The sequence below is a fragment of the Cydia pomonella genome, chromosome 6 (genome assembly GCF_033807575.1).
Source record: "Cydia pomonella isolate Wapato2018A chromosome 6, ilCydPomo1, whole genome shotgun sequence".
NCBI lineage: Eukaryota > Metazoa > Arthropoda > Insecta > Lepidoptera > Tortricidae > Cydia > Cydia pomonella.
This window is the reverse complement of record NC_084708.1, coordinates 9,826,122-9,851,538: the sequence shown is the minus strand read 5'-3', so window position 1 is coordinate 9,851,538 and position 25,417 is coordinate 9,826,122. Positions and strand designations below refer to the sequence as shown.

Here is a 25,417-nt window from a genome sequence, read left to right as displayed (position 1 = left end):
TTTATTCTATTTTTGTGTAAAATCTTAATGCGGTTCATAGAATACATCTACTTACCAAGTTTGAACAGTATAGCTCTTATAGTTTCGGAAAAAAGTGCCTGTGACATAAACGGACAGACAGACGGACATGACGAATCTATAAGGGTTTCGTTTTTTGCCATTTGGCTACGGAACCCTAAAAACAAGTTCGATTTCCTTTTCAATGAGAGCTTAATTTTAGCCCATAGTACACCGGTATTCTCAAGGGATTAATTAAGTGTCACTTAACTTCAAACTCAGATAAATCCATTCGACCCTCTTAGGAAACATCTGCCGTTTATCTGAGTTTGAAGTTAAGCGAATATGATCACTTTTCATGGAAAATGTTGGTGCGCTTACTTTTCTAATAATAACCAGTGCCGAATGTACTTATCATATACATAATCGAGTCGTTAGCAGCACTCATTATCATGTGTAAGCTAATTCTGGCATCATGTATGGCTAGTGCGGCGTCGCCAATAAACTACCTCACTTTAGCTTCTACCGTCACTATCCTAACTTTAAAGCAACTGGCTTCTTTTCTACCGAGTCATCGTTATTCGTAGTAAGTAGGGGACAAAGGTACACGACTTTGACGTTTATTTATAAAGACAGAAACAAAAAATGAAACAATACCATCGCTTACGTATCTATGTCTGGTAACGATTTATTTAACGAACCATAATACCTGTACAATGGAGTAGTAATATCCTTTAATCTTCTTTTATACATATGCCAAGTGACCATTAAGAGGTTTTTGGTTGTCTTTATGAATGGTACTTTGAACTTCACAAATATTTGACTCTTCAAGAGACTCGGGTTAGGTCGATATTAAAAACAAAAACAAAAACACATAATTTTGTCATACACATTAGCAATACTTTTTTAAGTACAATAAATAATATTTTATATGGTAAGTGAAGGGACTAGCATTCGAGTAAAAATACCTACTTATTTAAAAATAATATTAGTGAATACATTAATTTACCTACTAATACTGCAAATTTTAAAACTAATAAATGCAAACTCACATTTCATTGCTAATCGTATAAGTAATAGAAGTTTATATTACTAGTAAATTATGATAAAAATACACTAATTATCTAAATGAGGTACTTAACCCATCGCAATCGAAAACTAACTTATTCTTACTTGGGCAAGATATCGGGGCTTATCAATACAAAATAACGGGCAGGCCAATTAGTTATAGTATCAGGGTCCTTTCAAGCGTGCGAGGCGATGTCAGTATCATGACTTTAGCGTGTCATTGTTTGTTGGCAGATCTACGTAGTCCGTGACTTCCCAGTGGTATTCAGGCTCATCTGGAAGTTGCGGGGGGAAAGCGGAGCGCGTGATGGGCACACCGTCATCGTTCAAGGATAAGTAGCTCTCCAGCGCTGGGTCCTCAGGGGTGCTGCGCGCCCGCGCGTTAAACGCCCCGCCGACATCTTCGCTTGGAAGCTCCCAGATGTGAAACTGTGCATTCATCTTGAAGTTCTGTTAATATCGAAAACAAGTTTTTTAAGGAAATAAAGAATTTTGTATTTGTATTTGTATTTGTATTAAGTGTTTGTCATAAGTTGAATCTTAAACAATAGGTGACTAAACAAAAAACGTAAATATATGCATAATGAAGAAATATCGCCTAAAATGAGCTGTTTGGACTTTCGATCAACTATCAAAGATGCCAATCAATTTTTTTTATCATTTTTTTGATTTAGATTTTTATAAAACATCGTGTTACAATTTGTTGTAACACGATCATTACATTTAATTCAATCAAACAATTGACAACTGTGACTTATCAACGTCATTTCAAACATCAATCGTCAGATAGTAGGTACTTATGTTTAGTAGTAAATGTATAAACTTGTACTAAACACTAATCAATATGTAAACAAGCCCTAAGGCAAGTGTATACGCTCGTAAGGGCTTTATAAGATAAAGATAAATTATTGAATATCTCCGAAATGGAGTTAATTAGAATACCGGTGTCTTTGAGAAAGTTACTTAATTTAAGCTCAGGAATGCTCCCTTGAAATTAACGGGAAAAAAAACCAGCCAATTACGAGTAGGACTCGCACAGGAAGGGTTTCGTACCATTATCTATAAAAACGGTCACCCATCCAAGTACTGACCCCGCCCGACGTTGCTTAACTTCGGTGATTGGATGAGAACCTCGAGATTGGAAAGAAATATTTATTTTATTCTGTTTTTAGTATTTGTTGTTATAGCGGCAACAGAAATACATAATCTGTAGAAATTTCAACTGGCTAACTATCACGGTTCATGAGATACAGCCTGGTGACAGACGGACGGACGGACGGCGGAGTCTCAGTAATACGGTCCCATTTGACCCTTTGGGTACGGAACCCTAAAAAAACACGATGTATATATATAATAAATATGTGGTTCCTAGAAACGCGAACCGTCGTGAGACACGTGCGTACAGATTATTTGCCGAGAGCCCTTGCCGCACTAACGCCGGGTTTCGTGAGCCGCTTCGCCGGCTCCTTGCTTCCTACAACCAAAACTTTACTTCGATAGATATAGTTCACTTGCCCACCGTTAAATATAGAAAAGCCTTATAAGATTGTTTAATCTGGGGGCACGGTAGTGCCCCCGCCAAGTCAAGCTCGAAGCAAACACTGCCGTACCATCCTTTACTGGAACCATTTCGCCGCATTTGCAGGCCCCTATTTGAGAACCTCTGGATAAGACCAGAACGCAGAAATTTTCGTCATCCAGTAAGCTTAAAATTTCAAGTCTGTAGGTCATTAAGTTCCGAAGTTAAGCGAAAGCAAAGTTTCGCATTTATGACACTCACTCACTCATGATCATCAAAATAGAACTAGTACTTCCCATAAACTCAGAGAGCTGAAATTTGGTACAGAGTTAGGGTTTAATGGCCACATAAAGGGAAAACTATAAAAACTAGGATAATCGAAGATCTGGAGTAACTGATGACCCTGATTAGAAAACAAAATAATAATAAAAAAACTACTCCTAAAAAGAAAAAAACTGTGTCAAATAAGAAAATCTAATAAAATAAATCAATAAGCCCACGTTTCTACAAAAAGAAGTGAAATCCCACCAAAAACATTCTGTAAAAAACTAGCCAATTTTCGATGGAGCTGCTTGTTCATCTCTAAAAAGTAATGAAATCTAGACAAAGTCGTGCCAAGTCTAAGGTTCCTTACTGCGATTTCTTTAGTATTATATTTAATGTTGTGTGACTTGGCCGTTGAAGGGTACACAAGGGTACAAAACCAGGTGCTCCATGACACCATTGCACCAATCTGTCGCCAGAACCGCTACCCATTGACGATGGAAAATTGCCACTTTTCGAGTACAAAACAGTCTGCCGATTTTTGCGTAACGTACAAATAGACATGTCAGATAAACGTCAATCCATACAATAAGTATGACGTGAGTATGACCTTTTTTGGCTGAGGTTTTCGACAGAAGGGTAGCTCTCAAAGCCAACTTCCGTTGATTAAATGCTCTAAGATGGTAAGAGTAAAAGCGGTGGCCAGTACTTACGATATAAGGACGTTCTGAAAATACATAATTATGAAAATACAAACTAGCGCCCTCTGACTGAGAGCGGAAGGCAGCGCAGCGGCTCGAATGGCGACGCCACGTGCATGATCGAGTTAGCGATTTTGAAACTGAACTTCGCAGTAAACTGGAGAGAAAGTGAGATGGGCTTAGGGCTCAGCCGCCAATCTCAAATTCCTAAAATTATGTAGGTGTGTTGACGTACCCGAAATGCGCTCGGAAATTTAGCAGGAAAATAAGGTACGCGAGCGACCTACAGGCGCACCAGAGGGTGGAACAGCTACACTCGGTTAACGGTAATTAAAAATATCTACACTAGAGTACACAGTCGCTCTGGACAAAATCGGTCAGGAGTATAATCATCATCATCATCACCTAGGTATTTAATTTGTATTCAAGCATTTTTAGATAAAATAAATAATTGTTCCAAAGTAGGTATCTTATTGCCTCGTATTACCAAACCGCCTAACTCTTATAGCACTCAATCCCTTTATTTTCCTGTATTAGTGCTTTGGCAATAAATTTAATATTGCAAAGCAATAACTGAATTAGTGGGTAACATAAGAGCGTCACGAGAAGCTAATCTAAATCTAAATATTTACATTAATCTTAATTTACACGCTGACAGAAAAGGAACTAGAGGATATCGAACTCAAAGATGCCCTTCTGTTCTGCAGGAAAACGAGAAGATTTGAGGAGAATAATGTGGGAATGCCGCCGGGATAGCAACCTGCAGCTCCAACTTAAGGAAATTGGGCTGAATGAACGCGACAAAGTGATTTGTACTATAATTAAGAATTTTATTTAACTTTTTACAGAATCACTAACAATTGTATTTAGTCACTAAGACAGTCCGCGTTATCTTAACTTACTTTTAAACGTATAAAACCTAAAAAAAAAACATTTATATGTTAAAAATAAAACTGATATTCACTATTATTGCAGTGCATTATGAGTTTTTCTTCGGTTTAGGTAGAGTGTGATGATGTGGAAGGCCACTGCTACTTAAGCCTAACAACAGTGACAACTTTAGACATGGTACAGCAGATGAATAATCTAAATTACATACAATAATGATTAAAGTATAACATATACAACCACAATAATTATCTAGGTATTAAATATTTTCTGTCGAGAAAAGTTGGTATCGACTTCTACAATTTCAGGTAGAGGTAGGTAAGGAAGCTGCCGCCCCGTCGTATGATAGTTATCTACTTCGTAAGTACTTTCTATTTTATCGCTCATGAAATGTTTATTAGATATCTGCATCTACGGGATCTCTCTCAAATTGTTTACTGGAGACTGGGGAGACTTGGTTCTAGGGGAAACTCGGTCCCCTAAAGTTTTAAAAGTTGTATTAAATTTAAAATAGATCTAAACTAGTAATTCTAACTCTACTAAGTTGTCAAGATCTAAACATTATAGCGACTGGTTCCTTTTTATTTTATTGGCAACTAGCGAATAATTTTCAAATGTACAAGACGGAGAACCTTAATGAGAATGACAGACAGCTATATGTAACTAACAGCTAAGCTTAGTCTAAGCTGTATTATTGGTTTCCGAGTAATTGCCGCTGCCGTCACATTCACCGGCCGCATGTAGTAATCTGTGACGAGCCTTGATGAAACCACAATAAACATGATCCTGAGATGCCCTTGCACACTTCCGCTTTTAATCGTAGCTACTACCTGCAGTCCTACATACGAACCTTTTACACATGCACATATAAATCACGCAACGGTTTTATATTTAAGTACCTACTTACAACGGATTAGAGACTAAAGAATGATATAAACTGCAATCTTCATACAAAGTTGTCTTCATTATCATTGTTGTAGATGACTTAACAAAGCGAACCCACAGGCAAATTTTTATGGTTCTCTGAATTCCACATTATATATATACTCTATTAAGCTAACTAAAAGAGTTTAATAAAATAGTCTTGTATTGTGATGTAAAATATAATCCACCATATTAATGCAGCAGCAGTGCTATATAGTGATTAATTAAATATCGAATTAAATTGCTTAAGGATATCGATAGCAAGCGATTAAGAGTACTTAATCATTAAATTCATTAATAATAAATGTTACTCATGGAAATGAAAAGAAATGAAGAGACGTTCCTATTTATTATTTATTTGCAAACCTCTTTGATTTATTATTATTAATAATCTGACACCTGACATAGTGACTCTAGTCAGCTCAGCTATGAAGCCGATAGTTCGAATCCTAGTAAGGGCATTTATTAGTGTGATGAGCACGGTGTTTTCTATGTATTTAAGTACTTATATTTTATATATATCGTTGTCTAAGTACTCACAACACAAGCCTTATTGAGCTTACTGTGGAACTTAGATAATTTGTATAATAATGTGCCATAATATTTAATTATTTATTTATTCTGACAATAATTGAAATTACATCGAAAAATATTCAGTGGAATTTGTTGTAAAAGCGATTATAATATTTTAAAATTACATAAACCTATTATGTCTTACGGTTACGTCATAATTTAATCGACATCGACTAATAGTTAAGTTTCATTTGTCATTTACAACAGAAACAAAAAAACATTATCAGTGTTTATTATTTACTTGTCTTCAGCCAGTATGATCTCACTGCAGCGTAGGAAGCCGCAAGCACCTCTAATGATAATATTGTCATTGTTGAATCGGATATGTTTAGTTATAAATCACATTATCAAAGTAAACAGCCACGTCCTACGTCAGGATAACTGACGGCTGAAAAAAATACGGCAAATTTTGAAACGTCCAAGATAAGTCATGACAAATTAGTGCACAATTTAGTAAGCTCACGGCAAATATCATAAAGGATGACGCACGGCAACCTGACGGACAAACAACGCGGAGACTGATGGTGCTCGATGTTGGTTTGGCTTTGTTGCTGATAAGCCTCTAACGCCTCTATCTTCAACATAATAGGTAACACACAAATATATTAGGATAGAACGCAAACTGGAAAAAATAGGCTCTCCAATAATTATGTATTTAAACATTTTTGAACTCTTTGGACGTATTCATTTAGACCTCTAACATTAAACTTGTGAGAATCTCCAGAAACTCGTCGTCCCACTGGAAAAATTAAAGGGCACAGGGCAGCCTAAACTCGCGCATTACTAACATTGCCTTGCTCAGGCGTTACATGTAAACTGAAATATAGGTATGTATATGCTAGGAGAAGTTCATATCGATATCCCTGATAGCTCTGAGCTACATATAACCGCGAAAATCAAAGTTCGTCAATTTCGAGCAATATCACTCTATCACTCTAGATACGCTTTAATTGGAGTAAAAGAGAAAGATGCCCGAAATTTGTGAATTAAGGTGTTTGGCTGACCTGTTTGTTATGTGTATTGTTATGTGTGTGTTTGTATTGATTCGCCCGTAGCTATATATTTATGCATTTGCTAATGAGAAAACAGTATAGCTATTCTAGCCGGTCGTAGCAAACTCCAGAGCTGATAACTACTTACATTAGTTTACTATTACATCGCCTAACACAATAGTGATTTTATCTCGGGCAGTAAATTGTGTTCAATAGCCCGGCTTGATTGAAGAGAGCACGTGAGGTGACGCATAAGGTGTTTGCCGCAATAGTGCGATGAAAGAAGACTGTCTTTTTTCAAGGTTCCACCAGTGATATCGATATCAGAGCATATATTATAGATGTTAGTAATTGCGAGGCCACGTTATACTGGAAACGGGATCACAGTTAGAACAAAATGATTTGTGAATTAGGTAGCAGCTTAGCAGGTATTTGCTACAAAACTAGAGATTTACCATGACAAACAAGTAAAGATAAATTATGCAAAAGTTGCGCGGTTTTAGGCCATTGTTATATTTATAAATATATATACAAACTAATCCCTAGGTATCGCAATACTTAGAAAAGTCGTGGGTACCTAACTAAATGAATGTTGATAGAGTGATAAATACATATGAAAGAATATACATGCTGCGGTAGTTTCATTTCAAGTAAATTGGATAATGATTACACGCGAATGATGATGAATACGGTAATACCTACTAATCATATCCATAAAGGTAGGCTTTAGCTTCCACTTGACGCCATACGCTGCGTACGCCACGTCACGTTGTATGGAAGGACCGAATGTCGCAAGGCTACAACGCCCAGAACAGTTTGTATTGTTAGACTCACCTCTGGCAAGCAGTGGTGCTGCAGACAGTAGTAATCCTGCGAGCCGTCGTGGTGGCACCACGTGCCGTCGGGGAAGTACGGGTCCAGGCCCTTGTCGTTGAGCTCGACTCGCGGTGCGTAGAAGCCGCCGCCCGCCGCCCGCCGGCAGAACACCGCGCACCCCATCCACATGCGAGCTGCGATGTAATACGCATTAATTACCTACTTGATCCCTAAGGATGTATTAAAGAAACAAGTTTTCTAAATTTACCTTGACTCAGGATGATACACCTTCAGATGAATTTTTGAAGTTTTACAAACCTCATTTGGACTTGTAAAACTGTATCTTGTAGCTTTAAAAAATGGGCACCACTTTAGATACACGTAGACTGGAGTTGAATTTAAGTTAAGAGGTTTTTCACTGGTTTTTCAGCATATTAAAATACAAGTAGGTAAGGTAAGATATGGTAAGAGAAAGTTGGGACAAGAGAAACATAGGGAATTCTCATGCTGTTCCTCCTGCTCCTGTCCCGAGCAAATGTTCAGTATGTTCCTCTTACCCAACGTGAATTTAGTTTATAAGTGCAGTCACTCTAGAAAAGTTCTTACTGGGGTCGTGGGGTGCCTGCAGGCCGCCGCCGCGCGAATCCAGGCTGTGCAGCACCGCCGCGTACTCCGAGCACTTGCGGGCAGCCAGCTCGCTTGCCGTCACCCGCGTCTTCTTACCGCAGACCTGCACATACCACACAACTAATTACCAAAACGAATAATATTTATTTATATTATTGCAATTTTTAAATAAGGCCTTTAGGGGTTTGATATTATTAGGGTCCGTGGTGACCGACGATTATATTTTTAAGGCTGTTGGGCGATGTAAGCACATACAAGGAGCGTAAACGTACAAGCTGCTTCATGTAGCTGCCCCTGCCCCTCTGAGAAATTACATTTTAAAATTAGAGTTATGTGTGTGTAAATAGACGGTAAACCTCTTCCTTATATCGATCTACTTTAGGAAATACTCATGAAATTTGTTGTTGAGTAGGTTTACTGAGTATAAGTACATACCAATTACACTGTTAACCGCAAATCGTACGATAATTCTTATTGTATCTTAGTAATACGCAGACGATTTACCGATGACGTACATTTATAAAATATTGTCCACTAGCGATTTATTCACACGTCATAATTTGGTTTAAAGTAGATTTTATAGGTAGGTACCCAGGTACGTCATAATCGTCATATACCTATGTATTATAGGATTTGGTGATTGTGACTCAATGAAATAAACAATTTAAACGGCTTACGCAAAAAAACATTAAAACTAAATGTAAAGTCATGTTTGCGTACCTTGGTCGTCCACATGAGCGTACGCCTCGATGTCATTGTTGTTGTACATATTACCTATATAGGTACAGCCTGTACGCCCGTGTAGTCGTATTAGCTAATGAACTTGTAACAGGCCATTTGACTTTCGATTGAGTGGTAATTATTCGTACCTATTTGACTGAATAAGTATTTCCTTATGTCCAATTTCCGATAGTAATAGGACATTAACCAAATATTTACTTCAACAGGCAGGGGCTTATTAAGAACCACACATATAGAAGTGTAGCAAAATTGGATTCAATGAAAAATGAACAACTCTGGTCAATGTGGGCTGCAATATTTTCATTGCTAAGCAGCAAATTGAACATAATAAATAGTCTTAGCCTTTATAGGTACCTACCTTGTAAAGGCTGCTGGTATACCTGGGATAGATCCAGGCTAGTTGCACGGTCCTGGTCTAGTTGCATTGTCAACTCCTTTGTTATATTTTGTGTACAGTCAATTGTGGAAACATTTCCTTGTCAAACAACTTTAACAGTAACTTTAACTTTAACAGTTAGTAATGCGAGCGCAGCTCGCAGCCTGAGCGACACCGTATTCTCCCACCCCTACCACCTGCACCATTAGTTCCTAGGCTCACGATGACCTTCAAGTTATCACAGATAACGTATCTGAAGCCATCGCAACTGCCAACTGTAGGCCGCAGTACTCTTTGCTCTACTCTATGGATGCTCTCACCTTGGAGTCGTCACATATAACGACGTCATACCCGACGCCGTCGCAGCTCCCGGAGGCGCAGGCGCGGCGACGCTCGCGGAAGCCACGAGAGCGCAGCGTACAGCCTGAGCGGCACGCGCCCTCCTGCCAGGCGCCCCAACCGCCAACACTGCCTCCATTGCTGGTTCCTGCTACGCTCCAAAGATAAGTTATATGATTAAATTAGAAATGAACGTTTTTGTAACCAACAGAAAAAACGTAAATAAGTAATTGAAATCTCAAGGAACCGGTAATTACTCTTATACATATACACATACGTTCTCGCCAAAATCTGCAGAAGTCAGATAGGTACCTAAGAAATTAAATAACTTCTGGTTAAGGTCCGACCGAGAACGATTTTTTTGTCTCGGCCGAGACCGAGACCAAGACCGAGATTTAATGGGATTCTCGGCCGAGACCGAGACCGAGACCGAGAATTTATAAAATAGAAAAAAAAGACACGAATTTTGCACTAAAAATGTTTTTAGAATCGAAATTCGACGATTTATCAGCAAAAAGTTATCATAGGTAATCAATTCGTAGCGCTATTAAATAGTAGTTTTAGGGTTCCGTCGGTCTGTGCGTATGTCACAGCCATTTTACTCATAAAGTATACAATATATTTTATAAACAAATTTGGAACGTAGGTCTAAATGTATTATGTAAGTTACTTATTAGTTTAGAAAAAAAATTGTTAAATATATTTTCAAATATATACTCCATACAAATCTAACTAAAAGTTAAAAATAATTCATGTGGCTCATTATTAGATAGGTCTTTAAAAGTACATAAAGATTGCTAAAAATGTTTTTTTATTAAGTAAATATTTTTGGAAATAGTGTGATCTCCTCTAACTTTTGAACCGGGAGAGCAAAACCATTTTCAAAATATCTAACTAATAAAGCTTCATAAGCAAATAATTTTTCAGGAAAATCATTTAGAATATGGTCGGTTAAGCCATTTAAGAGTTATAAAAAAATGATCTTATTAAAACGACGAAAGTGCCACTAACATACGCTCTTTTGCTTCTACGGCTTTTTTGTATTGTGTGAAGGTACGGAACCTTCCATTATGCGTGGTCCGACACGCACTTGGGTGGTTTTTTTTACTATGGATGTGCACAAAAAGAGGTACAATAATAACAATCAAAATAAAGAGTTATATATTGTAACATTTGTAACCCAAAAAATCCGCTAAAGGTGTCGTTTTGTACTTACCTACTGCTTTGTTTTTTCCCGTTAACACAAATATCTTTAGTATCAAAATATCCAGAGTCATCTTCCACTCACAAAAAGTTAATCTTAGTTACATCCCGGGCACAATATACACTCATTTATTCACAACAACCACAAACGAAAAGACCCAAATGAAATGAACAAGTCTTTACTTGCAACCGCGCCTATCCGATCCCAACACTTAATATTTGGTAAGTAATTGGCTTAAAATGTGGGTACAAAACCAATCAAAATCACAAAACGTTACACCAATCGGGCGATGCAACCAACGGGTGGCTTAGATCCCGGTGCTCGTGCGCGGAAAATTCAAATTCACCAATGATAACTTATTGCCTAGCCGAGAGCCGAGACCGAGATCTCGGCTCGATTTTTGGCCGAGAATGCCGAGACCGAGACCGAGACCGAGATCTCGGTCGGACCTTACTTCTGGTATTTAAAATTTACTAAAAGGACGCAACTTTTTAGCAACTTTGGTATTTAAAACCCTCATATAGCACATTTTATCAAAATCGTTAGAGCCGTTTCCGAGATCCCCGAAATATATAAATATACAACATTTGATCGTTTAAAGGTACATATAACGTCTAAAAGGTATATACATATAATCGTAACGCCTTCAAAAAATGTGTAGGTACGCACCTGTGGACGCTGTGGTGGGCCTATTAGCGTTGCTCCCGTTGTAGCTCGAGGTACTGGATGCCACGGTGGGAGCTTTCGTTGTGATTTCTGCACCGCCTGACGATACACATTCACCTCCCTGACACCACTGGAAGGAAACGGAGATTTTAGCTTCCCAAATAATATAACCATTCCGGTTATATTATTTGGGAATAGCTAAATGTCAGATGTTATCGAAATTACCTGAATACATCCTCCATCTATAACATTATGTACGAGTATTACTTATGTACTTCGTCTACGTGGAGTTAAAAATTTAGGAAGCTTATGATATCACTTACTGTGACAATCACATGTTAGTAATTGGCACAAATGGATCCAATTCATATAATTTCATATCAGATTATTATAATATCATACAGTACCACACTTAATCATACCATACAATAATTTACCACACCATACCATACCATACATACGGATTTGAGATTCAATTACTCGTATCAGGCAATTCATTAATTCCACCCCCCTTTTCAACCCCCTTAAGGAATGATTTCCATAACAAATTTGAGGCAAACCAGCAGACAAATTGCCTGATTCTGATCACGGTCACCAGAGAGGTTGTAAGTGCGTTGCCGGTGGTTAAGATGTGTGAACGCTGTTTTTTTGAAAGTTTGAATTTGTTTCACCTAAATAAATACGTCAAATAAGTACTACTTTTATATTGTACAAAAAATGACTACGATCATAAAAAATACAAACTTAGTCTACAGAGGAATGGTATGTTCTGCTAGATCTAATATTATGAAAAACAAAAGAGGTGTCCCCCAAGACAGTGTATATTAACGACCTGCATTCGGCTACAAGCCACCATTGTTTACTCTTCGCTGATGACATATCTGAAGTTACCATGTGATCATACTCAATTATATAATGCTGACAATACGATTAATGACATTATATTATGGATGGAAAATAATAATTTGCAACTTAACCTGTCTAAAACGAAATATATACAGTTTTATAATCAAAAAGGAAGAATTGATCTGGGTGTAACATTTAAAGGAAAAGACATTATTGAAATGGAACAAATTTCATTTTTAGGCATCATATTAGATAAAAATTGCTCTTGGACACCACAAATACAGGAAAAATGTTGTTAAATTAATCGCTTTGTCTATGTCCTTGGGAGATTAGCCACTATTGTCAATAAAGCTACCGTTCTTACTGTACGGTCCTATCACGGTTACGGAGCCTCAGCTATCAGATACGGTCTTCTTTTATGGGAAAACGCAAAAGATATTAAGAAAAACTTCATTTCCCCAAAAAAATGCATTAGAGCAGTATGTAACGTTGGTACGTTACATACTGCTCTAATGCATTTTTTAGCACTTGGTGGTGGATAAATTTCTAATTCTAATTCTAAGTGTACGTATTCTAATCTAAATTATTTTTTAGACAGAAATTACACATATAATATTCATAGCGCCAACATTCCTCGATCAACTGTTTATCAAAAAATGTAATGTCAATGGAATACCGCAAACTACCAGTTTCTTTATTATTATTATTTTTTCTTCGGTTAAATAAAACAAACTGACCAGAATTTGATTTTGACTCAGCCATGCACAATATAAACTTTGAGAATATCTGGAAACAAATGAATACAAGGGGCCATTTTGTAATACTTTGTTTTGTCACTACTTTTGGTCACGCGTCGACACATGTTTACACGGTGTCGTAACATTGCGACTACTTTGTGACTGGAATATTTCTCAGCCTTAAACCATAATTTTACATCATAAGTAACAAGTTTATTGGTTTGTTAAGCGTTATTTTTATTATTTAAATATACGAACCTGAACAAGAATGCATCGGAGCACTAAAAATACATTAAATAATGTCGTAAGTACACATGCACTGAGTAGTAAATAATTTGATTACTGGTTACACTACGATTATGTCATGACGCGTTGATAAAATTTGATTAAATAGAGTTACAGACACTTTTTCATCCCTTGCTAATAAACATCCACCTCCAGCAGCCGGCTTCGTCTTGCCCGACCCTCCTCAATTCAATGATTTACCGCTTAAGGCTAGAGTGGAAGACGTCCTTGGAGCCTCCGTGTCGTTCCCGAATGGCTCGGCTAGCGGCCTAGCTGGCCTTACGCCGCAATAGCAATACCTAAGGATTTGTTAAGTAGTGACTGCAACGGAACGCGTAAACCTTATGCTGGATGGTGAAGTACCCGCGGACGTTATCGACATCCTCTATGGTGCCAGTCCATACGCCCTACAAAAAAGACGGTGGTATACGTCCAATCGCTGTTGGATCCACTTTTCGCCGCCTGACATCGAAAATAGCCTGCCGTGTTATTGTTGAAAAATTAAGTACTTGGAGCGTCGGGCGGGCGATGTGCTGGTGAAGGTAGATGTAACAAAAGCCTTCAATTCCGTGGACCGAGGCACCCTGCTGACCCACATCAAGGAAAAAATCTCCGAAACATACAATTCTCTGTGGCAGTGTTACAGCTCACCTACCAAACGTATGTATGTACAAACCAAATCTTTTGGCCTCCTCAGTTGGTTGTTAACAGGGTGACACCCTAGCACCAGCCATTTTCAGCCTTTCCATCCATCCTATAATTAAAAATCTAAATTCTATATAATTAAATATGTGGTACCTTGACAATGGAACCCTTGGAGGTGATTCCGACACCGTTTTTAACGATCTACAAAAATTTACATCAGAGTCGGAATCTATCGGTTTAAATTTGAATTTTTCTAAGTGCGAACTTTTTATTTCGGACACCTCTTCTGACTGCAAAAGTGTAGCGGAGTGCTTTAAAGATAAAGATTTTTTTTATTTGCGAGAATACTTAATTCTAGAATACATTGGTGTTGTTTTGTAGTGGTAGTGTACATTATTCAGTCGCACAAAACGTCCTACAAGTACATATTTAGTTTCCCCAATTAGATTTATAACAAGTCAGAGCGAAGAGCGTACCATACGATGTCCGCAGGGAGTCCCAGGCAGCGCAGGGCCGGCGTAGTAAAAGCCGGCGCGGTGCGGCGTGCGGCACGCCAGCTGCGCGCACAGCGAGGCGTCGAGCGCCGCCGTCGGCGCTGCGTCTGCGTCGCGGAGTAACACCTGGAAATAAAGAATAGGTTTGTGCGGTATTGTTGATAGTAACACAAGACTTGAGAAAAACAGAATGTATCTTTGTTTCAGGCTAATACCATGAACATGTGAACTGCGGCTCAATGATGCGACGCATTTATCGTTAATTTAATCAAGTACCACGTACCTAGAACGCCTCAAAGGCTGTAGCAAAGGAAAGATAAATGTTACTGTACAATAACACGCCTCAAAGGCTGTAGCAAAGGAAAGATAAATGTTACTGTAATTACAGTTTAAATGTCCAAATGTGTAAATGACAAATATACCTCGCACTGCTTCTTAGCGCCCCACACTTGCCCCGGCGCACCGCCGAAGCGCTCGTGGCGCAGCTCGTCCTCCAGATCATCTACGTCGGGGTCCTGACCGTCCAGCAAACACGTGGCCCACCTGCCCGATGAAATACTTTGTCCACATTAATTCAACTTACGCCCCCATTAAACAGGGTATTTTCTTAACGTTTAACCATAATCTGCAAGCTGAAAATGTAGGTCATACTGAACAAGTTTTGCAATGAAGCCAACCCTGAAATTTAAAACAAATATTGGTTGTTAGTATTTCATACTTTTGGTTTAGATTTGGTTGTCCGCATATGTCCATGTTTCATCAGCCAGTTTTTATTGCGGCGATTTCGAGGTTGGTTTGATGGTAGAACTTTTTCAGTATAACCTACATAATTTTGCTTTAAAGAGTAACTATGGTAAACGTTAAAATTAATAACCCGTAAACCTTCTTGAACACACATAGATAGTCGAATTAATCATTTAGAAATTGGGGGCATGGGAGCTTTCTCATAAGGAGAATGAAAGACAGGAAAATATTAATAATTGCTGACAAAGAACGGACAGTTGAGCTTGTGTAGATATACGTGTCAAATTAATGTTGCAAATACGTTTCGTGTTTTAAAAACGGAATAAATAAGTATTTGTAGTCAAATAGCTGGATACCTAATCTAATGACACTACAATACAATTAACTAGATAATCATAATAAAACAGATCGCCTGTTCTTACCTAGCTTTTAACTGTATTTAATTTTCTGTGTATTTTTAACCGTATGGTGCAAAATAAAGAATATTTACTTACTTAAAACAGGTGCAGTTTATGAAATCTGACGACGACCAACTTTAGTGCTAACAAAATGAACTACGTCATATTGCCAATGCTTTTTGTAAGGCGTTTAAAAAATGAGGATTGAGAACCTTATTGCATCTGTCAATAATTTACCTGGGCTATTTTATTCCCAATAAAGCCAAGTTTCTTTTTTGGGTTGGATTGTCAAATAATAGTCGGTTTCATAAAAATTAGTCGCGGTGCCAAATCTTGCGATGAATTGCTCCCATTGAACATCCCAAAGTATCCCCAGGCGCCCCAATTCAGTCGTAGCAAGTGTTGATAATGGAAGCCATACTGTAGATCGGCGACCTCACGCGCGCTACACGGGGACCAGGAAGCCATCGCGCCCACAGCTGTTGCTTACGCCGTCGTTATGCATGCCTAAGCTGGAAAACGCTGGGGTGGTGATAATGGTAGTGTTGATAATGAGGGCTATCCTGTAGATCGGCGGGGACCCCCGCGTTGCACGGGGACCAAGACAATGGACTCGTCGTGCGTGCAACGCGACGGCGACATTTGCCCGCGCCGTCGGGGAACATGCCCATTGCCCAGGCTGGAATACGCTAGGATGGAGATCATGGAAGTGTTGATAATGAGAGCCATACTGTAGATCGGCGACTACACGCGCGCTGCAGGGCGACCAGGTGGCTTCGCCGTGCGTGCCGCGCGACGGCGACATGATGTAGCCGTCGCGCGCACACGAGTTGCCCGCGCCGTCGTGGTGCATGCCCAGGCTGAAAAACAACACACCTGTTATACAAGCAAGCGCAAGTTTTTTTCACATATACGGGTATGGAAAGTTCAATTTCACTCAATATACTTCAGAGGCCTATGACTGCTCTGTATAGTCAATTAAAGTAGAGGAGCTCGGGGCTAGAAGTAACAGTTTTTGGAAAAAGGTCTGTTTTGCCTAAAATATGTATGCTTTTGTGATTGTGAACAAGAGAGGTTGTAAAGGCGCTTTCTGAAAAAATGGGAGTTGTTACAACTTACCCCATGTCTGGGGCTAGTTGTAACAGGCTCGGGGCAAGTTGTAACAATGAAAATACTGGCAACATTTATAAGAAAGAGTACGTTTTTATTGGTTCACAGTCTTGTATTATTCATCGTGGTTCATTCTCGTGGTTAATAAACATGATATTTATAAAATATCACAATGTTTTACTTGACACTGAACGTGGCATTTTTGACTTATCTCTTAGTCTTCTTTGTGTTAATAAGTCTTCATCTGAGTTGAAGTTTAGGGCCACAAACGAATATTTTTCTCCCTTGGCAATTTCATGCCGGCCCATAGCTTGCAATTTATGCACTGGATCCATATGCTTATGTTATCTTGAAATAAAGAATTGATTGATTGATTGATATGCAAGGCATGAGACATGGCACCCGTCGAAATTTTTGGCTACTTTTCGAATGCTAACCCTTTTTTCGAAAAACTTATTTGTCGCCGACTTAAACATATTCTGGTGTTTTCATCCTCTCTCAGTTTTTCTCTTGTTTATTAGTCTCTCATACTAAAGAAATACAATACAATAACTTATCACATTTTTCTAGGCTATATTAGGGTAAAGAAGAATAAAAGAACGCACTAATGCCGCAAATAACTTGAACAAGCTACGAGCTGTAATAATATTATATAAACAAATACATGTACACTCATTAGAGTGCAGAAAAAAATAGAATAACATGTTACAACTCGCCCCATATTCTCATTATGTCTACTTAATGAAATATCTCAAAAACTACAAACTTTAGAAGAATTAAGAAAAAGCAAATGAAAGCCAGATAAATTTACATTGTAACAATGAAAAAGCAATGAACAAATAATTTAATTTTAATAGTCAAAATAAAAAATAAATAAATGCATTCTTACGATACTTGCCCAAAAAAGAGCACCTGTGTATATCCTCTAGTTTCGACCCCTTGCGGGGCACTCGCGTGGCGGTGTTTACGTTATGCATCGAGTTATGAGAAGGACATGTTACAACTTACCCTTGTTACAACTAGCCCCACGCTCCCCTACAGTTTTGGGAGAGAACACATCATGCGTTATGGTGGGTGTTTATAGTTCGGGTTACATTAAGGTCAGTCCAGACGGGAAAAACTTTTAGTCAATCTGATAATATACCACGTTCAAAATACCACGCTTGGTCACAGAGGGGAGAGGGGAGGGTCTTAGGTTATGGTCACGTAGTCAATGTCCTCTAGGGAAACCTCACGCTTTTCCGCTTTTTCGAGCTTTATTTCAAATATGGCATGCAGCGTTTAGTGCTTTTTAAACTCAGATGTCACACTGACGAATTTTCTATTCTGTGGCATGGAATAAGACGTAATAGGTAAGAGTTATCGTGAAAGAAGACTACTTCGATAATGATCCCTTAGGTCCATCTCGTAACTCCTTAGTCCTTATAATACAACTTGTTCTTCGGTTTCGAAAGGTAAAATATTGTTTCTATTCGATATAAGTCAGTAGTAGCAGTCAATTAAAAGGAACATCCTAATCAAGTTACAAGATGGGACAGCGACAGACTTATGTCCAATCTCATGCGCGAGGATGTAGACGGAGGTGAAGCCGGCGGAGGGGTAGGGCCGGCCCAGCATGTCCGCCGCGCCGAACTCGGCCACGACGCAGGCGTGCGCGGGCAGGCACACGCCGCCGACCGGCGCCAGGCCCATCGTCACGCCGTTGCGCCGACCGCCTTCTTCGGAGTACAGGTCCAAGCTGGAAATTTGTTCAGAGTGTCTTTAAGCTTTTTACTTATGCAAAATATATCCAAATTGAACGTCTGAGATTAACTTCATAGCATATATGGCATACCAATATTTTGTAGGTACATAGTATTTAACAAAATATTGTAGTTGTAAGTAAAAGGCGCTAAGTATGCTCTCTATAACTTGTTTAAATGTCAGTCAACAATCAATGAGGTACCTATAGTTAGTAGGTAGGCTACTCTGCTCCAGACATTTACCTTTATAAGTTGTACGGTGTTGACGGTAGTTAGTAAAACATTTGTTTACCCTGACAGAAGTAAAGCCATATCCCAATGATCCGGATCATTGTCATCCTCAACGTTGAGGGACCGTTGATACGCGCAGAAGGAGTCCAACAGGCGGCCGCGCTCCGCGTGCCGCGACAGTGCCGCTGGCTGCGCCCGGAGCAGCGTGAGCCTCACCAGGGACAACTGGATGTGTGTGCCGAGGGACCAATGCTGGTAGAGCGCTTGCACCTGGAATGGGAAATGATGTGGCGTTGATTTCAAGCTAATTACGATAGATAAGTTGATCCTTATAGCGCTTTGCGTTAAGTTGTTTGCATGCGGTTGTAAATTCGGAAACGGAATCGAAATATTACCTAACAATATTTCGATTCCGTTTCCGCCATTAGCGACTACGTAAATATATGTCACAACCCAAGCTCCTACAAAACATTACCACAGGCCACATGCAGTCCTTTTGTGTAGGTGTACGTACCATGTGTATGTGTTAAAGGTCACAGGTAGTCCGCGTTGCATACTTACTGTTTAATTTACGGCAGCTTGCAGACCTTCAGGATGCCCATTGAACTCTCATGACTTTTAACATGGGGTGGGTTATACAGAAATTGTACCTACTGAATATATTATTTACCTATTCGAAATAGAAACATTAATCTTCACAACGCTTGTATCTCAGAGAGATTATACGTGACAGGTTGATTTTGATCATGTGAAGAAATATCTAAATAAGTATACCAAAATATAGTATGTAATAAGTATGCGTTCTGTTAGGTATTATTGATATTGTAAGATAATGTTAACATGGAGCAAATTACACCAAACCAATCTATGCAATGCAAGCATTAGCATACAGAGATGTAATAGAAACCGCTACCTGTTGTTCCTATTCAATTCATGGACAATTCACGGATCAATAGAGATATCACATATCGCTTAGGTATAGTAACCTGTTTAACGCTTACACCCGAGATTACATTATGCTATTTATATTCTATTATGGAGGTGTGTAAGGTGTAATGTGTTGATAATAAGGCATAGGAATTGCTACACTTCATAGACTAGGTTATCTAGTTGGTATTAGAGATCTAGCTACATTATACCATTACTCTGGCGCAGGGATCGGAAACCGGTATTTTTTATATGGGAACGAAAACGGTATTTTTTCGTTCTTTGTTAATTATTCCCTTTTTAATTGGGCAATCTAATAATACGAAGTCGTTATCTAAAACACAACCGAGTCCTATATTTAGAGTATAAAATAAACCGAAATATATGTTTATTTCAAAGTTTTTCCAAAAAACCGGTTCCGATCCCTGCTCTGGTGCCCAATCTCAACTTACAGAAAAACAGGAGTGTTGAAATAATAATTCTATTTGCATTTTTTGACATTCGCAATTAATTTAGCAATAAAAGCGCCGATCCGCTTTACGTGAGGTACCTGTTTTAGATTTCTCGCCCCTATCATTTAGAAATAACGCAGAACCAAAATGTTAATATATTCCAGCTAAACGGTACTTACTCCATTAATATACGCCAATAGCATATCCCTCAGTTCAGTCTCCTTGTAATTAAAGTACGGGTTGAAAGTTTTGTAGGCTGCCTCATCCAGGAACAGGGCGATCTCGATAGTGTAGCTGGACGGGGGCGGCTTGTGCGGGTAGGGCGCGCGGGGGCGGCGCGGGCGCGGACGCAGCGTGCGGGCGTCGTCGCGCGGCGCGCGCGGCGGCGGCGCGCGGCGGATCATGTGCGCGGCGCGCCCGCCGTCCGCCGCCCGCCCCGCGCCCGCGGGCAGCGGCCGGACCTCGTATGTTGAGTTGTCTACGACGATCAGGCCGTGCTGGAATTGGAGATATATATCGGAAAAATAATGTTTCAGTTTCAGGCGTTACTCAAAAGTAAGAAACTTAACTTGATGGAAAAACACAGCTTTAGAAAAGCGGAAAAGTGATATCAGCGCTTTTAAAAATGAATCCCTTAGCGGTTTAAAGTTAGTATCGTAAACAAATAATTTGAAACTTACTATTCCCAAAAAATAAAATTAATTTCAGCGTTTTTGAATATTCATCCACTTTTTAAGTGATGAAAAAACGGTTAAAAGTTTGTATCGGTAATGATTGAGTGAGAGACTTCAAACTTTGTAGAAAGGCACTACAAAGAAAACATTCTTAGAAAATCGAAATATCAGAAAACAAGAAAAGATATTTCAGAGTTATTTAAGATGCATAATTTAACTAATACAACCCCTAATTAATTAAATGGGTTTGAAATATTTTTCTTTTAAACCAGATACTTTACATCATAAAAAGGCAGTTTATTATAAGACAATAAAAATATTTATAGAGCTTTGGAAAATTTGAGTGTTGAGAGGGTTTATATCGAGAACATTTTATTGAGTGAGGGACTTGAAACTGCGTAGAAAGACATTGTGACAACAAATGTCACATGTTGTAAAATTAACAAAATGTTACACACCAAAGAAATGTTAGTGTCAAATTAACAAGTGTTAACAAATATTAGACACTAATATGTTTTCTATGTTACTATAAGTATAATATGATATACTTGTACAGAGAAAGAAACAAGGCCGAAGACACGGGGGTACTAAGTAATTAAGTAACACGAGGTGTCCTCCGCCGACAACGGCGTATAGCGTTTACTCTCCAACGAAAAACGGTACGGTACGGTCTAAGAACGGTAAATCACCGAGGTCTGATAGCCTACCATCGGAGATTTTCAAGTATGGAGGACCGAGTATCATGTCAAGGCTATTTGACCTCATAAATTACATTTGGGATGTTGAGATAATACCACAGGATTGGAAGGATGCTACTATCACCAAGCTCTATAAGGGAAAAGGGGACCTCTCAGATTGTGGCTCATTCAGAGGTATTGCCTTGCTCTCTGTGGCAGGCAAAATACTTGCCCATATTATTAATAAGCGGCTAAATTAACACACTTGTCGAAAGTTTCCTTCCTGAATCCCAGTGTGGTGTTCGAGCAAATAGAGGTACGGTCGACGCTATCTTTGTCGTCAAAAAAATGCAGGAAAAAAGTCTTGAGCAACATCGTGACCTCTATTTATGTTTTGTGGATCTCGAAAAGGCCTTTGACCGTGTGCCTAGAGCGGCTCTGTAGGCAGTGTTAGAAAAGTGTGGTTGTTCTGTGAAATTTATCAACTTGGTGCGCCAATTTCACGAGGGTATGACTGCTTGCGTACGGCACGAAAGCGCTTTCACAGATCAATTCCCAGTCACAAGCGGCGTTAAACAGGGCTGCGTCATGGCTCCGTCCCTTTTTGCCATATATTTTTCAGCGGTAATGAATGATGCACTTCAAAAATGCAACAACCCGATATCGGTGAACTCTCGCATGGATAAAAGTATCTTTGACCTTTCACGTCTCAGGGCTAAGAGCAAACTACAGTGTGTCCCGGTCACAGAAATCCTATACGCTGATGATGTCTGTCTTATGGCTGGTAGCATGGAAGTCCTACAGAGTTATCTGGATAATTTAGACGAATCATGTCGCAAGTTTGGCCTAGTAATCAGTGCATCGAAAACTCAGATTGTCAAACAACCTGCAAGAGGGAAATCTGCGGACGATACTACTGCTTATTTACGGGGCAAAGCACTGGACGAAGTGGGTACGTTTAGGTATCTAGGTAATCTATTGCGGAGTGACAATCGTCTCGAGTCTGAAATTTCGTCTAGGATTGCCAAAGCTGCTGCAGCCGACTTGAAGATCTTGACGCCAAACGCCAGCTCCGAAAAACTCAGCCCAAGCCCTCCTACCATTACACATACAACGCATCTGGGCAGCTCTACTGTGTTTCGTGTTGCCGGACTTTCAAAACAAAATTTGGATTCGCAAGCCACGTCCGCGCCCATGCACGTAATAGTTAAGACCCTTTTTGTTTGTCAGGATGTCGCCGTCGACGGATACGTCTGGGAGGACATCATCATCATCATCATCATCAATATACACGTAAGACGTACCAATGCATGGTCCTTGCAAGCGGAGAAAGCGGCGACGGCATCGACGCCAGCGTGCTAAAAGTGGCTCCAGGCGTCCACCGCTGCCAGCGGCGCGTCGCGATCGCTCTCTTCCATACGCTGAACACGGTATACTAAACTATATATAAACGGCAGACGTACCAATGCATGATCCTTGCAGGCGGAGAACGCGGCGACGGCGTCGACGCCGGCGTGCTGAAAATGGCACGAAGCGTCCAACGCTGAAAGCGGCGCGTCGCGTCCGCGCTCCGACCAGACGCCAAATGCGCGCGCCACTAGCCGCCGGTTCGGGACCAGGCGTAGAGAGAAACTCCTGTAAAGTTAATAATTTCAACCAGATAGTTCCAACCAACCAAATCAAACTCGATAGGGTTGCATAGCTTAATTATAGTAAAAACTATTGTACAAAAATAAAAACAAAACACTCATTATTAGTACAAGGCGAACTTATCCCTTTAAGGGATCTCTTCCAGTAAAACTTTGAGCAATTGAGGGAGAATTGGAGACGGTAGACATCCGTACTGTACAAAGTGGCGCAAAAAATATTGAAATGTTATAATTTTCTATGGCCATCTTTCTGCTGTAACATCAGATCCGCATGCACCATGAAGCCGCATTCTAAAGTTAAAAATTTGCCGCTTGCCATTTTTTAAATTTGCCGCTTTTTTCTAAATGGCTTGACAGACTATAGTATAGTAGTAGACTATAGTGTAGTATAGTAGTTCGCCCCGACTCAGAATGAGAACTCGTGGTTCGCCAAAAACTATTTATACACAGGTATAGAGTAGATTATAGACATAGACATAGACAAAACTATCCTTTTTTTGAAATCGTACCAAAAATAAAGAAATTCAAAATGGCAGCCATTTTTTTACAATTTTTATTTCGGATTCCTAATAATTTCAATTTATTCAAAAAATAAGGAGTCTTTTGAAACCTCAGATATCAATTTTCATCATGATTAGAGCAAAAATGAAGAAATTCAAGATGACGGCTGTTTTTACAATTTTTACTTCAGATTCCTAATAAGGAGTCTTTCGAATCCTCAGATATCAATTTTCATCATGATTCAAGCAAAAAGGACGAAATTCAAGATGGCGGCCGTTTGTTGCGATTTTGACTACAGATTCATATTAAGCGGCCATTCCGATCATCAGTCAGATCAGTTATGAATTTTTGTCATGATCAGACCAAATCTATATAAATAAAAAAAGCTGCCAAGTACGAGTCGGACTCGCCCATGAAGGGTTCCGTACCATTTATGACGTATTAAAAAAAACTACTTATTAGATCTGGTTCAAACCAATTTTCGGTGGAAGTTTGCATGGTAATGTATATCATATATTTTTTTCAGATTTTTCATTCTGTTATTTTAGAAGTTACAGAGGGGGGGGGGGGGGGACACAAATTTTTACACTTTGGAAGTGTCTCTAGCGCAAACTATTCAGTTTAGAAAAAAATGATATTAGGAACCTAAATATCATTTTTGACGACCTATCCCTAGATACCCCACACGTATGGGTTTGATGAAAAAAAAAATTAATTGTATGTAAATCCTAATACGGCGTCGCCAGGAGCGTCTGTCTTGAAAAAAATCGTGAAATTCGTGTGATGTAATTAATGGATGACCCCTGATTGACCCCTATTTTGTATTAAAAGTCTTTCCGCACACACCGTCTAATGCCCATAATTTCTTGCAAAAAAAGGACCAGTAAAGCTTAAAGCTAGGAATTCGAAACTTCGTAAAACGATAAAATACTAAAATACAAGAAAACGGATTTCAGCGTTTTTGCAAATCATCGCCTAAGGTGATAAAAAGAAATAAAGATAAATGTAAAATAAATATCATCTTAAATGTTTTTCGAGTGCGGAACTTGAAACTTTGTATATTTGCATATTGTTAGTATACAAGAAAAGTCATTTCAGCGTTTTAAAAAAATCATCCCCAAACTGGGTTAAAAAGGAGTTGAAAGTTTGAATCCATTACAAATGCTTTGAAACTTCTAAAATAGTCATAATACCCGATTACAAAAAAATATTTCAATTTTTTGGAAATTCAACCCCTTAGGGGGATAAAAAAGAGATGAAAGTTTGAAAGGTTCAAGTTTTATTTTAAAACTTCGTTAAAAAATATATTATTAAAATACAAGAAAACTAATTTCAGTGTTTTTGAAAGGGAATCCCCTAAGGTGGTGAAAAAGGGGTTAAAAATTAGTATACAGACAAAAAAAAGCGGCTAAGTGCGAGTCGGACTCGCGCATGAAGGGTTCCGTACCATTTATGACGTAAAAAAAAATCTACTTACTAGATCTTGTTCAACATTTTACAACTTTGGACACACATTTTACCATTTTGGAAGTGTCTCTCGCGCAAACTATTCAGTTTAGAAAAAAATGATATTAGAAACCTCAATATCATTTTTGAAGACCTATCCGTAG

At 39.0% G+C, this 25,417-nt stretch overlaps 1 protein-coding gene across 1 annotated transcript in view; it reads right to left on the bottom strand.

The window, feature by feature from the left end:
• Positions 1-656: 656 nt before the first annotated feature.
• The window catches only part of LOC133518897 (A disintegrin and metalloproteinase with thrombospondin motifs adt-2-like), a 43,768-nt gene continuing 19,007 nt past the window's right edge, over positions 657-25,417 (bottom strand). Inside the window, exons 3-14 of the mRNA XM_061852674.1 lie at positions 23,121-23,292; positions 20,486-20,803; positions 18,989-19,197; positions 18,501-18,692; positions 16,576-16,704; positions 15,125-15,245; positions 14,685-14,828; positions 11,699-11,825; positions 9,807-9,976; positions 8,349-8,472; positions 7,761-7,936; positions 657-1,515 (exon numbers count right to left, since the gene is read on the bottom strand). Coding sequence (XP_061708658.1) covers positions 1,267-1,515; positions 7,761-7,936; positions 8,349-8,472; positions 9,807-9,976; positions 11,699-11,825; positions 14,685-14,828; positions 15,125-15,245; positions 16,576-16,704; positions 18,501-18,692; positions 18,989-19,197; positions 20,486-20,803; positions 23,121-23,292 — 2,131 coding nt within the window. The 3' untranslated portion in view covers positions 657-1,266. The remainder of the gene's footprint in view (positions 1,516-7,760; positions 7,937-8,348; positions 8,473-9,806; positions 9,977-11,698; positions 11,826-14,684; positions 14,829-15,124; positions 15,246-16,575; positions 16,705-18,500; positions 18,693-18,988; positions 19,198-20,485; positions 20,804-23,120; positions 23,293-25,417) is intronic.